This window comes from Cryptomeria japonica, chromosome 9 (assembly GCF_030272615.1).
Source record: "Cryptomeria japonica chromosome 9, Sugi_1.0, whole genome shotgun sequence".
NCBI lineage: Eukaryota > Viridiplantae > Streptophyta > Pinopsida > Cupressales > Cupressaceae > Cryptomeria > Cryptomeria japonica.
The window spans coordinates 568749450-568764494 of NC_081413.1; the positions used below are offsets into that span (position 1 = coordinate 568749450).

The 15045-nt window shown below is 36.6% G+C and overlaps 1 protein-coding gene across 1 annotated transcript; it reads right to left on the reverse strand.

Moving 5' to 3' along the window:
- Positions 1-12083: 12083 nt before the first annotated feature.
- LOC131051282 (uncharacterized) lies at positions 12084-13148 on the reverse strand. The gene has a single exon (XM_057985727.2). It carries the CDS (start codon positions 12932-12934, stop codon positions 12350-12352), a length of 585 nt encoding a protein of 194 aa, XP_057841710.2. The 5' UTR covers positions 12935-13148; the 3' UTR covers positions 12084-12349.
- Between the last annotated feature and the right edge of the window lie 1897 nt (positions 13149-15045).

Sequence of the window (15045 nt, forward strand, 5' to 3'; positions counted from 1 at the left end):
GTCTCTCCTCAGATATTCCAGGACCATAACAGCTAACCTTTGGAATTCCATGATGTGTAGTCTTCAAGGGTTCCCCTTTGGCTTATTCTTGTTAGTTCTTTGAAATGGTTTTGGGGATGAGTTTGGTCAAAAATTTCAATCAGTATTCTCTTGAAGACATCATAGGTCTTTATACTTTTGTGGCCTTGAGTAATTAGGCCATGATGCCACCAATCATGTGCCACCCCTTCTAGATGTAGTATGGCGAATGTAATGGCATCTTTCTCTATCATGGGGCAAAAAGCTAGGTATGTCTCTAGTTTTTGTAACCATGCTTGAGCTGTAATCTTTCCTGACCCATCAAAGTTAGGGATGGACAATTTTCCCATATTATTTTGTATATCTTGGTTAGGTTGGTTATTTCTCCTTCTATGAGCATTCATCATCCAGCCTCACAATATTTTGTAAAAGGGATGCTTCTTTTGACTTCAAGGTCAAGCCCCGAATATTCTATGGCAACTTCTCTCACATTTGGGTTGTTCATTTCTTCATTTTCCCTTGGTGATCCTTCCTTGGCTAAGAAAGGGGGTCCATTTGTACTTGGGTTTGATCCTATCATAGTTTCATGATTACTCTCAGACTGGCTGGGGGTGACTTCCCTCACATGTCTTTGGTTTGGCTTAAGAGTATTGTTTATGTTTTGAAGGGTTTGGAGTAACGCTTGGGTTGTTTGTTCATTCTTTTCAATGAAAACCCTAAACTCATGCTCCATTTAAAGGTTCTTTGTATTGTTTTGGTAGGTAGCCTTCTTCCTTTCCCTTTCTAGAGCCCTAATTGCTCATTGAAGTTGCATCAATTATTCTCCCTCAGGCTGGCAAGAACATGCTTTGATACCACTTGTAATGTCCTTTTCTAGATTACTCTAATTTCACAAATTCCAAATGAAACAAGGAACATAACTTAGTTAGAGAGATAATTCTTACCCAAGAAAAGAATGAGATAAGTCTACCTTGGAAACCTACAACCAAGTTAGGTAATGATGTACACATAATACATATAATATATCCATCTCTAGGGTATAAGGTAAAACACACTTATAGCACGTAAAACCAAATGATCTCATAAGCTCAACCATAATGAGGATAGAATAGGATAGTCATGATGAGGTGCCCTAAATATCTCCGGTCCTAGGCCCAAGAGAAGAAAACCTATCCCTCTTGGCCTCATATGGTCCTTAACCATGCTCATGAGGTGGCATACCTAGTGGAGCTGTACACCGTTCCTCTAAATCGTGTTATTCTTCTCTCCTCTTATGATTGAGAATTCTTTCCACGATTGACCAATATAGGGATAGCAGGGGAGCTGCAATAGGGTGTCTTTGTCCCTTAACCCTAGGCCCAAGGTCAGGACCTTATCATCCATGGCCTCATGTGGTCCTTAACCGATGGTCCTCAACCATCATCATGAGGTGGCCTTGTGGTCCTTAACCATCTTTACGAGGCGCCATACCTAGTGAGGAATCTTTCACTGTTCCCCCCTCCTTGCACTTCCTTTCCTTCCTTAATAGGGTTGATTATTATTGGTGTAGAATATTATCAAATGTATAGATATAAATATACATTCATTTGCACATGATCACTATAAGCATATAGATATGTTAGCAATAAAGTTTGCATACAGTTTAGCATGAGTATATTTATATTCGCATTCATTCACATATGCATAAGGAATACAATCATCCCTTCCTACCACGATGGCTGAAGATGCTAGTGCAAACTTGATCTACTATAAATGATTGCTGTTTGATGACTCTCCTCTTCTTGTCCGATGCCTCTATGAATGCTAGGTAATGATATCTTATATTTCTCCATTGGTTTATGCCTTCTTTTGTGGTTGTGACCCTTGGAATAGGGCGTATCTCTTGCTGTCAGATTTGTGACCCTTATTGCCAACCGCACCTCCTCAATTCTTAATTACTTCATAACTAATTGTTAGTCTGAGTCTAACTAATTCTTTATTAGATCGCTGCTAGAAAGAGGGAAGGGGGGGATCGATCTATTCATTATTTGTTGTATGGTAATCTTATCCCCTTGCGATCTGCATTAACACCAACGGATTTCTTGTCAGCAGCGTGAGGAAATTGTGAATTCTTACTGTGGTAAAACAATTTCCTATTCAAGCTTATTGTTCGATTGGTCATGGCAGGATTGGGGTGTGACAAGCTAAAAATGTTTATTTCATGACAATTTCTTCTATACCACCAAGTCTTTGGAATGGGGACGGTAGGAAACTAATAAAGTGTTTCTGGGACAATAGAGGACAAGAAACCTTTTTTTACCAGATGGCAGGGGATGACAATAAAATTGAATAAATTTGAAAATATTGAAAATTTCAACTATTCATACGATAAAGCATTCACCATATTCATTATATAACCATATTATGAAACAAAGTAACAATAGATTTATATAATAATGAAAACATTAGAAAATGAATTTTGATATATATATTTAAAATAAATTAAATATACATTACAAATTAACAATAGATAATATTTTGATGTAATTAGATATAAATGATATATATTTAACAAATATATAATATTACCTAATAAATAACAAAATAATCATAAAGTTAATAATATAAATAGATAATATTAAACTTTAAAATAATCAAGAGAGAAAGCTTAGAAGGCAAAATAAAAAAAATAAAAAACAACCCTAAATGCATGTCGGAGCCATAACATTGCAAAAAGAGGTAGTCTGAATGTAATGTCCCCACTTTGAAATATAATTTGATAATAAATAATAATAAAATTAAAAGAAAAATTAAAAGAAAATTTGATTAAAGTTAGTGAATGGTCAAAAGGCATGAAATAATAAGTTTTGACTCCCCCAAATATGACGTATAAAAGGGAGAAGAGAACTCATTTGATGGGGGTATAATTTGGGAATCAAAAGTGCAGATCTGATTTAAATAAGAAGTGCAGATTTCATCGTGAAAGGTTGTGTCCCTTTCAACGGGCAGAAATGATGAAGAGTTGCACTCTTTCAAAGGGTGCTAATGGTGAAAGGGACTGTGTCTCTTGCCAAAGGGCATACATGATAAAGAGGTGTGACCAATCCCTCACATTGAGAGATATAAAGGAAAGGAATCAAAAGCCTCCAGTGATATCACCATTGATGAGATCAGATCAGAATTGTTATTAAGTTACAGGCAGTAACATCCTTGTTCTTGGTGGGTGCATGGGGATGTGCTTAATATATGAAGCTTGATGATATTGTTATGCAGAACTTAATAGTAATATTAATATAGACTGCAATATGTATGAGTCATACTATATTTCATATATATTCATAATACATGAGAAGTTATTATACTCATAGTCTAGCCCTTGATCTTTTGCTAATGCCTTTCTAAGGATAGGTTGGTTTGTGTAGGGAATGGTGGAGTAATTCGGTCACTAGATGGGTAAGGACATATATTTTTGAAGCCTTGAGGGAGAGTCCTGAAATGGGCATTGTTAAAGATTGTAACTTCAGTAGATATCATGCTTGCCATATTTATGAAATTCTCGAGCTCTCATTTGTATTCGGTTTGCTTCATCAATAGCTGGAAAATGTTTCGGTTTCATATTACATCTGTCACTGATCATATTTCATGTATCAAAGTCTTTGAATGCTGTCACCAACCTTGTATTAGCTGGTATAACGTTTCTTTTCTTCTGCTGGAGTTCAACGGCTTGTGGTGTATGTCGGTGTGTAACCAGCATCTTCCTTAATGCTTGGCCTTCCGTCTTCTTCGTGAGCCTTATCGGGTCTTGTGGTGAGCTATTTATTGATATGCCAAGGGTCATAATGAAGGTGATCGACATTCTCTTTTGATGATCTCTGATAAAAGACTCAGAACTTGGGTGCTGTGATCTTGCATCTTCTTTACTCTTTCGAGAAAATTATCCATGTTCAGCTGTGTTCATTGGTGTGTGGAGATTTGTTCAATTAGCATCTTCTTCTATCTTATTTTGTAAGCAGTTTTCTGATGGTCGTCTTCTATTTGAGCATTATCAATCATTGTTAAATGATTGTTTACTAAGTGTGAGAGCTATGTCCTTATTTTGAGCATTCAATAAAATCTATTTTTGGTGTAGCTGGGATTTTCACCCTCAGGTGGAGGGTTTTTCCAGGATAATTTGTGGTGTTTCTTGTTCTCTTAAGCTTTCTTAGTTTTTATTGTATGAGTTTGTAGCTTTTTGATTCTAATTTTAACATGGTATCAGAGCAGGTATAAAGATAAGATCTAGAATCAGATTGCTTAGTTTTGAAATTCTCTTTATTTGGAGCTTTAGGTTGTTTATTTCAAGTTTTTCATCATGGTGAATGGACTCAAAGTTGAAAACAGATTGGATGGTGCAGCCAATTACACTTCATGGAAATTCAGGATTCTTATTGTGCTAGAAGAGAATGATCTTCTTAACTATGTGAAGTCTGTTGTAGATGAACCTTCGGATGACACCGAGAAAGCTCAATGGTGGAAGAATAATCTCATGGCTAGAAAGAATCTAATTGATTCTGTTAAGGATCATCTAGTACCTGTTATATCCAAGTTGAATTCAGCCAAAGATATGTTCGAATGCCTTCAAAGCTTGTATGAATTCAATAGTACTAGCAGAGCTCTAGCATTGAGACGTCAACTTCTTCATATTAAAATGAGTAGAGGTGAATCTGTTGTTTCTTTCTTTAAGAAGATTACTGAATTAAAGGATTAGCTCAATGCTATTGGTGATTCTATTGAGGATAAGATTTGTTTATGCTGGCCATGAATGGTCTTCCTCACTCTTGGGAATCTTTCATTTAAGGTATTAATGGAAGAAATGAATTACCCACGTTTGATCGATTGAGAGCTGATTGAATTCAAGAGGAAGCAGATTGGAGGCAAGAGGATTTGGACGTAAATCTCATCATGAAGAAGATCATGTTCTTGCTACTCATACGTCTAAAAGAAGAGGAAGGAAAGGAAACTTCAAAAGGAACAGAGATAGAAATTTTGATTCATCTCTCGAATCTAAGAAAAGAAAGGATCTCTCTAGGGTACAATGCTTCAGATGTGACAAATTTGGTCATTTTGCTAGAAAATGTCCTTCAAGACCCAAGCCTCAAACTGCTGCAACAAATGTTGAAAATGTTTCTCCTCATCCAGAGTCTAGTGAAAATTCATAGGGGTTCTTATTTATTTTTGCTCTCTCCAGTAACATTCCTACTAACAATGATACATAGCTTATTGATAATGGAGCCTCCTGCCATATCATTGGTTGTCGTGAACACCTCTCCAACTTGAAGGAAAAAGATTCGCATCTTCAAGTTATCATTGGTGATGATGCATGTTATTATGTGAAGGGTGCTGGTTCTACTTCTTTTCAGTTGGATTCTGGTATTCCTCTTCTTCTGAGTGATATTCTCTTTGTTCATAGTATTAAGAGGAATCTGATTTCTATTTCAGCATTAGAAGACAAGGGTTATCATGTTGCTTTTGTTGATGGAAAAGTTCTTGCATGGAAGAAGAACACCAACATTTAGTTTGCACGTGAGATTGGTGTTCGTCATGATAGTCTTTACAAGCTTTCAGCTCATCCTATTCAAGCATTAGTTCATGATTCTACAAGCTCAAGTGAGCTGTGGCATAAAAGATTTGGTCACCTAAATTTCAGAGCTTTTTCTTCAATGGAGAAGGTAGTTGTTGGTCTTCCAAAGCTTAATCAAAACCATGAAGGTGTCTGCAAGGGATGTGCTTTAGGTAAGAATGTTAAGAATACTTTTTATAGTAGTGAAAATAGAGCAAAAGATATTCTAGAGTTAATTCACTCTGACTTGTGTGGCCCTATGTCAATTGCTTCCCTTAGTGGTTTTTGGTATTATGTTACCTTCATTGATGACTTTTCTCGTAGGTGTTGGATTTATTTTCATAAGTCTAAAGAATCTGATGAAGTGTTGTCCAGATTTAAAGAATTTAAAGCACTTGTTGAAAATTTATCTAACAAGAAGATAAAGATTCTAAGATCTGATAATGGGGGAGAATATGTTTCTAGTTTATTTCATAACTTTTGTGTTGAAGCTGGGATTAAGAGGGAGTTTTGTGTTCCTTATAATCCTCAACAAAATGGTGTGGCTAAAAGAAAGAACAGGACAATTGTTGAGGCAGCGAAAGCTATGATCCATGATCAAAGTCTTCAAACTTTTTTATGGGCAAAGGTTTGCAGGACAACATTATACATTCAAAACCATAGTCCTCATCAAATCCTAGACAACATGACTCCAGAAGAAGCTTGTTCAGGTATCAAACCAAACATTAGTCATCTCAGGATTTTTGGATGTCTTGTCTATATTCATGCTCCAAAAGAGAAAAGAACTAAGTTAGAACCTTCAGGGAAGAAAGGCATCTTTGTTGTTTACAGTGAATCTTCAAAAGCATACAGAATCTACATTCCAGGTCAAAAGCAAATTGAAATCAGCAGGGATGTGTCTTTTGATGAACATGTAGCTTGCAAGAAATCCAAAGAGTCTAACATGGAATCTGATAGAGAAGACTTTGAGTCTCCTCAAGACATAGATATGGCTGATCCGGATTCATCTTCAGAGATTCAGAGGGAGAATACAGATTTAGAAGACTCTGCTGATCCTGTTGATCCAATTGATTCTATAGATACTTCTGCAGGTCCCAGTAATATTCTAGCTAATAAGAAAAGACCTTTGTGGGCTCGAAACACTATGGAAGAGGCTGAAAGATATGCAGCCCCTTGTGGCACCTTCCAAGAGAGTAAAAGGCCTCATAAGTTTGCAAGATATGTAGCTTTGATGAGTCACTTTATAGCATCCGAGCCTTCTAATTTTGAAGAAGCCTCAAATCAGCAAGTGTGGAAGGATGCCATGATGGAAGAGTATCAATCCATTATCAAAAATGATGTGTGGGATATTGTTCCTAGGCCCAAAGGTAAATCTGTTGTTTCTTCTAAGTGGTTGTTTAAAATTAAACATGTAGCTGATGGGAGTGCAGAAAAATATAAGGCTAGATTTGTAGCTAGAGGTTTTTCACAAAAGGAAAGCATAGACTATGAAGAGACTTTTGCACCTGTAGCACGTTATACTTCTATCAGAACTATTATTGCCATTGCAGCTGTTAAAGGGTGGAAATTGCATCAGATGGATGTAAAGACAACATTCTTAAATGGCATAATTGAAGAAGTTTTTATTGAGCAGCTAGATGGATTTGTGATTCATGAGAAAGAATCAAATGTATGCAGATTGAAAAAAGCCTTATATGGCCTTAAGCAAGCTCCACGTGCTTGGTATGAAAGAACTGATCGGTATTTGTTGAGATTGGGTTTTCTCAAATATGATGCAAATTCAAATATCTATTTCAAGGTAATTGATGATAAAGCCTTAATTTTAGTTCTATATGTTGATGATTTATTTCTTACTGGAAAGGATGATCTCATTGCTAGATGTAAGAAAGAGTTAACTTTTGAATTCAAGATGAACGATCTTGGTTTGATGCATTATTTTCTTAGTTTAGAAGTGTGGCAAAAACCAAATGAAGTCATTTTGAGTCAAGGGAAATATGCCATTGATATTTTGAAAAGATTTGGTATGTTAGATGGCAAGTCTGTGGCAACTCACATGGAAGCAAATCTGAAAAAGTTACATGAAGTTGCAACTAGTTCAAATTTAGTTGATCCTACTATGTATAGGCAATTGATTGGATCTTTGATGTATTTAGTCAATACAAGGCCTAACATATGTTATGTTGTTAACACTCTCAGTCAGTTTATGAGTGAGCCTAGACAGTTTCATTTTGTTGCAGCTAAACATATATTGAGATATGTCTGTGGTAGAGTGGGATATGGTTTGAAATATATTTCTTGTGAAGGTCTAAAATTGCAAGGTTTTTCTGATTCAGACTAAGCAAGGTGTGCATCTGATAGGAAGAGCACTTCTGGTTGTTGTTTTAGCCTAGGTTCAGCTATGATTTCTTGGTGCAGCAGGAAGCAATCATGTGTGGCTCAAAGTACAGCTGAAGCTGAATATGTTGCAGCTGCTACAGCAGCTAAATAGGCAGTGTGGCTTTGTAAATTTCTTGCAGGATTGTTTGGACAGCCTTTGAAACCTACAGTAATTCATTGTGATAATCAAAGTTGTGTGAAGCTTTCGACTAATCCTGTTTTTCATGATAGAACCAAGCATGTGGAAATAAAATATCATTACTTGAGAGATATGGTTCAAAGTAAAGCAGTGGAACTCAAATACATTTGCACAGAAGAGCAAACAGCAGACATTCTTACCAAGCCACTTCCTAGAATAAAATTTTGTTATTTTCGAGATAACCTTGGTATTGTAGACAATGATTCTCTTGCTGAGAGAGAATCTTAGCTTCAACGAATTTTTATATGTTGTTAATGAGTTCTTCTCTGTGAGAGAGAAGTATGAGGTGAAATCCCTTGTAATGCATTTTTCTCTATGATGGAGAACTTAGAGGTGAAAGCCCTTGAGGCTCTTTCCACTTATGGGGGTAGCCATAGTGGATTTCATGTTGAGAGACTCCATGACAACATCACGTTGAGTGACTCCGTGATGAGAGCTTGTGTTATTTCATCCATGGGAGTAGCCATGATGAACATCATGTCGAGTGAATCCATGATGCCTATCATGTTGAGAGAATCCATGATAAAATTTTGTTGTTTTCATATTTTGTTTGTCATGTTGAAAGACTCCATGACTTGAATATTTGTAAATGATATCTCCTTTGTTAAGAGGGAGTGTTAAAGATTGTAACTTCAGTAGATATCATGCTTGCCGTATTTATAAAATTCTCGAGCTCTCATTTGTATTCGGTTTGCTTCATCAATAGCTGGAAAATTTTTTGGTTTCATATTACATCTGTCACTGATCATATTTCATGTATCGAAGTCTTTGAATGCTGTCACCGACCTTGTATTAGCTGGTATAACATTTCTTTTCTTCCGCTGGAGTTCAACGGCTCGTGGTGTATGTCAGTGTGTAACCGGCATCTTCCTTAATGCTTGGCCTTCCGTCTTCTTCGTGAGCCTTATCGGGTCTTGTGGTGAGCTATTTATTGATATGCCGAGGGTCATAAAGAAGGTCGTTGACATTCTGTTTTGATGATCTCTGATAAAAGACTCAGAACTTGGGTGCTGTGATCTTGCATCTTCTTTAGTCTTTCGAGATAATTATCCATGTTCAGTTGTGCTCATTGGTGTATGGAGATTTGTTCAATTAACATCTTCTTCTATCTTATTTTGTAAGCAGTTTTCTGATGGTTGCCTTCTATTTGAGCATTATCAATCATTGTTAAATGATTGTTTACTAAGTGTGAGAGCTATGTACTTATTTTGGGCATTCAATAAAATCTATTTTTGGTGTGGCTGGGTTTTTCACCCTCAGGTGTGGTGTTTCTTGTTCTCTGAAGCTTTCTTAGTTTTTATTGTCTGAGTTTGTAGCTTTCCGATTCTAATTTTAACAGGTATGAACATATGTTCCTAACCTTGAGGGAGCCCATATATTCCTAAGAAACTAAGTGTGAGAGCTATGTACTTATTTTGAGCATTCAATAAAATCTATTTTTTGTGTGGCTGGGTTTTTCACCCTCAGGTGGAGGGTTTTCCCAGGATAATTTGTGGTGTTTCTTGTTCTCTTAAGCTTTCTTAGTTTTTATTGTCTGAGTTTGTAGCTTTCTGATTCTAATTTTAACAGGCATGAACATATGTTCCTAAGAAACCTTGAGGGAGCCCACTCGTAGATTGTTTCCAAGCACCCTAGCACAGTAATTCCACCATCTTCCATAGGGTTGGGAAAGAAGTGACAGCGAACCCTAATTTTAATTAGTTATTTATTGCATTATATATATTTTTAATCTCAATAACTTAATTTAAGACATAATAATGATTAATAATTATTGGGAAACGGGTAGCCTTCCGGTAGGGGACATTACACTGAAAGAGCCAGAAATCTACAAAGCTTTTTGGCCTCTATGTTCCAGGAGACAAGTTCTTCCTGCAAAATCTAGTGCCAGTGTTCAGTTTTTAGTTTTTAGCCAACATATCATCGTTCATGTTGCAGATTCAGATCTCTAATGCCAAAATCATTATCCTAAACTTTTGGTGTCCAGATCTACAATGCTTTGAGTCACAAGTTGCAATTAAGTCTAGACCCTAGAGTACCATCTCTATTGTATATTATTTCTTTCGTCCTGCTTGATACCTATGTAACAATTACTTGTTTCAATCTGCGGAAGCCCTCATTTCCCTCATAGACATAAAAACGTTTGCATCGAAGGGGCTACTAAGATTTTAATTAAAAATATCCTCCTTTTTAAGCCTCTTTTCTGCAAATTCAAACAGTAAATGAATTTAAAAGCAAAATCTTCTACAGAAGTTTGAGAAACGGGGAAAAATAACCAGGAGACAAATTTTTCACTTTTATGTTTCCAGCTTGTTTCCTTGTGGAGTCAAAGGGTAGGGGATAGCAGGTAGACATTTCCAAGGCATCCCTGGAATGTCCCTAGTACAGGGAAAAATAACCACGAGATAGCAGGTAGACATTTCCAAGGCATCCCTGGAATGTCCCTAGTACAGGTATACCTGCAAAAAGGGAGGGAATGCATCTCTGTGTACCTTTGGATTCTTTTTCTTTTTCCGGGTTCATTTCATGAACAATTTTTTACTTTTTCACAGGTCTTCTCCTCTTCAACAACACGAGGTCTGTTCACTGAATTTATGTGTTTAGAGCTCCTGTGAGATCTGTTCAACAGGTTTGTGTCACGAAATTGCAGGAAAATGGTGTTTTTAGCTGCTGGTTGTCATTAAGCATTGTCATGAATTTATGCTGTTTGTGTATCATGGTTGCTTTGCATCATGCCTTGATACTTTCAATTATATTATGTATCCTGTTATCAAAACTATTTGTCTGCACCTTATTTTATTATGGAGATGTAATTATCAATTATGTATAAACTTGAAATTCTGTGTGTTTTACTTTTTAATCGCGAGTATGTTTTAAACTTGTTTCTTATTATCATTTAGTAATAAACATGTCTTGAATAAATTTGGCAAGTTGTCGCAGAGTTTTTCCCCAAATTAATCCTGAGTTTTTAATAAGTTACGGGTCACCTGAGTTATTGCTGAATCTGAGTTTTCAACCATGACATAAACTCAAAATATGCATTGGTAAGTACATCTAGAAAAGAAACCCTGGCTAAACAGGATGTCTCCATCAAGTCAGTTTTTAAAACCCTCACAACCAACTTTTAGTAATATGCATATTTTTGAAGAATATTTTTACAAATTTCAGTATTTTTTAGTGTCACGATAAATTTGCCGAGTCTGAGTTTTTCAACTATAACATAAACTAAAAATCCGCATTGTTAAGTACGTCCAGCGAAAAAACCCAAGGCTAAACAGGACATGTTTCCATTAATCAGGTGATTCCTTAAACCACTTTAATGCTGTCACAACCAACTTTATCTCAACCCCTTCACTAATTTATAACAGAACTTAAAAGAAATCCAAATTCAATTAAAGTGGTCCAATGCCTATCAATAAGAATTTCTCACACAAAAAAATTGGAAAAAAAAATGAAGAATATTAGGCCAAATTCAGAGCCCTCATCAATAAGAATTTAGTTTTCAACTTTCTCAAGTCATAGTTGAACCCTGATTCAAATAAAGCTGACCCAATTAACATTTTTCAGGATTCCACATTGCCAAAAACAAAACAAAAAAATCCCTTAACATCTATTAAAGTGACCCATATATCACATCTTTTAAAATTCCAAACACCCAAAAACCTAAAACAAAAAAATTCTAGGATATATCAACGCAATCAAATACAAATCCATTAATTTTTCACACAACCAAAACACAAAACCTTAATACAAATTCTAAGATCTTATCAATCAAAATTTACATTAATTTTCTCGAACGTCAGAAGTGAACCATGATTCAAAATTAAAGCGACCAAACTTAGAGTTCTACCTACGAAATAAAAACCAAAGATGTCAAAGTGATCAAATAAACATCCATGAGCGAATTTAAAAAAAAAAAAAAAAATCCTAATCCAAATTGAGAGAGCCCATCAATTTTTATCACGGTTTCAATTCCTAGCCCTATCAAATATTTTCATGGGGTCATATTCTGAAAAACCCTAATTCAAATCCAAATCCATGTCAATTTTTTCCAGGGTTTGACAATTCAAAAAAATTTATTCGACCCCAAAGACCACATCAATTTTTTCGGTCACATACCCAAAAACCATAATTCGGATCCAGCGCCCCGATCAATTGATTCCTCCTCTTCTTTTTCATCTTCAGCTGGTCTTGGTATCAGGCATGGGAATAAACCCACCGGCATTGACAGCGCCTCTGGGCGGAGCAAACCCCAAAAACTTCTGCAAATTCGATCGTATACTCATCGAGCACAAAAAGTAGAAAAAGACCATGGAACAATCGGTAACATCGTCCCCACCGAGGCCCCTGTGACTCATCCTCTGCACGAGAGGTATGGGCGAAAAGGGCAGTTTCGCAACAGCCTTCCCTTCAAACAAGGAGCTCAGCAGCCCAAAAACAATCACAAGCACAACGGCCACAACTCCTCCAGACTTAAACTTGGAGAAAGAAAGATCTCTACTGGATTCCTTTAAGCTGTTCTCAAATCTGTCCTTCTTCTTCGACTTGGACTTCTTGACAGAGAGCGCGTTGCTACTGTTGTTTGTGGTCTTCATTGTTTCGAGCTTTTTTGCGGTTTTATCGATAGTAGAGCGCAGAGATTTATAGGAGGAAGTTCTGTAAATGAGAATCCATGATATGCCTTCACATACGAAGGCAGAGATGATGGAGATTGAAAGTATGAGGAGGCTGTCTGCGTACCTCAGAGATAAAATTGACCAAGACATGATTGATTTGTTCCCCGGAGGTCCCGTGCTCGATCCCCTGCTTTAATTCACCGCCGCCGCCCTCTGATTTGCTACTTCCCCTAAACTATGTGATAAATATATAGTTGTGAGGTCTGTGATGAGCTGTGATGAGCTCGGGCTCTGTGAATTAATTGGGAAGACTCCGAGCAGTCCGCAAGACTAACAAAGGGAAGGCCACAAAATTTATGTTTTGTCGAGTAGTTTTAACACCTAATTTTCTGCTGATATATTAAATTTATTACCCAAAAAAAAGTACCTCCATTAAAAAAGGTGGTGTTTTCTTTTGTTTTCTTTTGTTTTCTTTTGTTTTTTTGGTTAGAGAAGTGTATTCTTATGTGCATTGAATGAATGAACATTTTTAATAAGTCTATGAGGCCAAACACCTTAAGAAATGTATGGGTAGCCAACAAAGTAAAGCATGTAGAGTGAGAAATGTAGCCAACACAGTCTGGTTTCGAGTATACCACACCCTGTATAAGACCCATGATAGTAGAGACAAGGACAAATGATTTTGAGGCTGATATTCGATTGAGATGACAATTGTGATCAGGTTGAATGTTTGGTTTTAATTTAAAAAGTTCATCTGGTTAAGCATGATTTCATTAAAGCGCAGTGTTGAATTGATTGTCGTTGGATGTATGCTCGGTGATCTGTCTTATGCACAGGGGGGTTATTTATGTTTTGTTTTGCTTTTCGAGATTTTACAATTGTTTTTGTTCGTTTTCTTTCAAGACTTTATTTGATTTTTAGGGATTTTTTCAAGACATTATTTGATTTTTAGAATTATTTCAGGACATTTTTCAATTTTTTTGTTTGAATTTTTTTCAGGACATTTTTCAATTTTTATGATTTGTTCAGGACATTTTTCAATTTTTTTTTGAATTTTTTCAGGACATTTTTCGATTTTTAAGACTTTTTTAAGGACATTGTTGGATTTAAACGCTCCAGTGATTGATCATGACGAGGGGAAGGCACCCAATGCGCACTTGAAAGACACATAGACTGGGACCAAAACATATGTGCAAGAAACTGGAGTAGGCAAGACAGTGATGTTGACCAATAACAGGCTTGGAATAGAACATTTGGTCGAGACGAAGATAAGCATGATAAACCAGCCGAGAAAGAACATTGCTAGAAGTCATGATAGATGACGAAGCAATAATCTCATTACTCATGGCGCCTGATTGCCAGGTTTTCACCATGGTACTTGCCCAAAGCGCCTGTTTGCCAGGTTTTCACTAGAGAGTGATCATTTTTTTTTGTGCTCTGTACTTTTTTTTGCTTTTTCTCTTTTGCTTTGTCTTTTTTTTTTTCTTTTTTTTTTTGTATTTTTTCATTTTTTTGTATTTTTTTAGGATCATATTTGAATAAGTACCGATAGAGAATTATGCCCAGTACTTGCGAAGATGCATGCTGTTGATAGGATCGGACAGAGGTTCACCTTCCGGGGTAGCAAGCTGATATGCCCCCGAGCCATATGCTGCAGTTACTATGAAAGGACCAACCCAATTAGGTTCAAACTTGCCCTTGATGATGTCAGTAGATTGTGCATTCTTGGGATTTGCCTTTAAAACCAGGTCTCCCACTTCGAAGTGTCGCCCTTTGACTTTCTTATTATAAGAGCGACGGAGACGGTTTTGATATGCTTGCAAATGTGTCAAAGTTGTTTGACGCTTTTCATCTAACATTTCAAGCTGATGCAGCCGAGAGACTCTGTGTGTCTCATCATCAATCAAGTGTTGCAAGGAAACCCTCAAGGAAGGAATCTCGACTTCCAAAGGTAAAATGGCTTCCGCACCATACACCAAGGAATAAGGTGTTGCGCCAGTAGGTGTGCGGATAGAAGTGCGATAGGCCCATAGTGCTGGATTTAACTGTACATGCCAATCTCGACCAGCATCATTGACAACCTTCTTCAGGATCTTGATAATGGTCTTATTTGATGCTTCAGCTTGACCATTCCCCTATGGATAGTATGGACTAGAAAAACGGTGTTGAATATGAAACTTGTCACACAGTTCTTTAACATCTTTATTCTTAAAAGGTCGACCATTATCTGTGACTATGGCAAGGGGAATCCCATATCTGCA

Excerpts from the sequence above, each read along its gene's own strand:
- LOC131051282 (XM_057985727.2), bottom strand. The coding sequence starts at position 12,934 with ATGTCTTGGTCAATTTTATCTCTGAGGTACGCAGACAGCCTCCTCATA.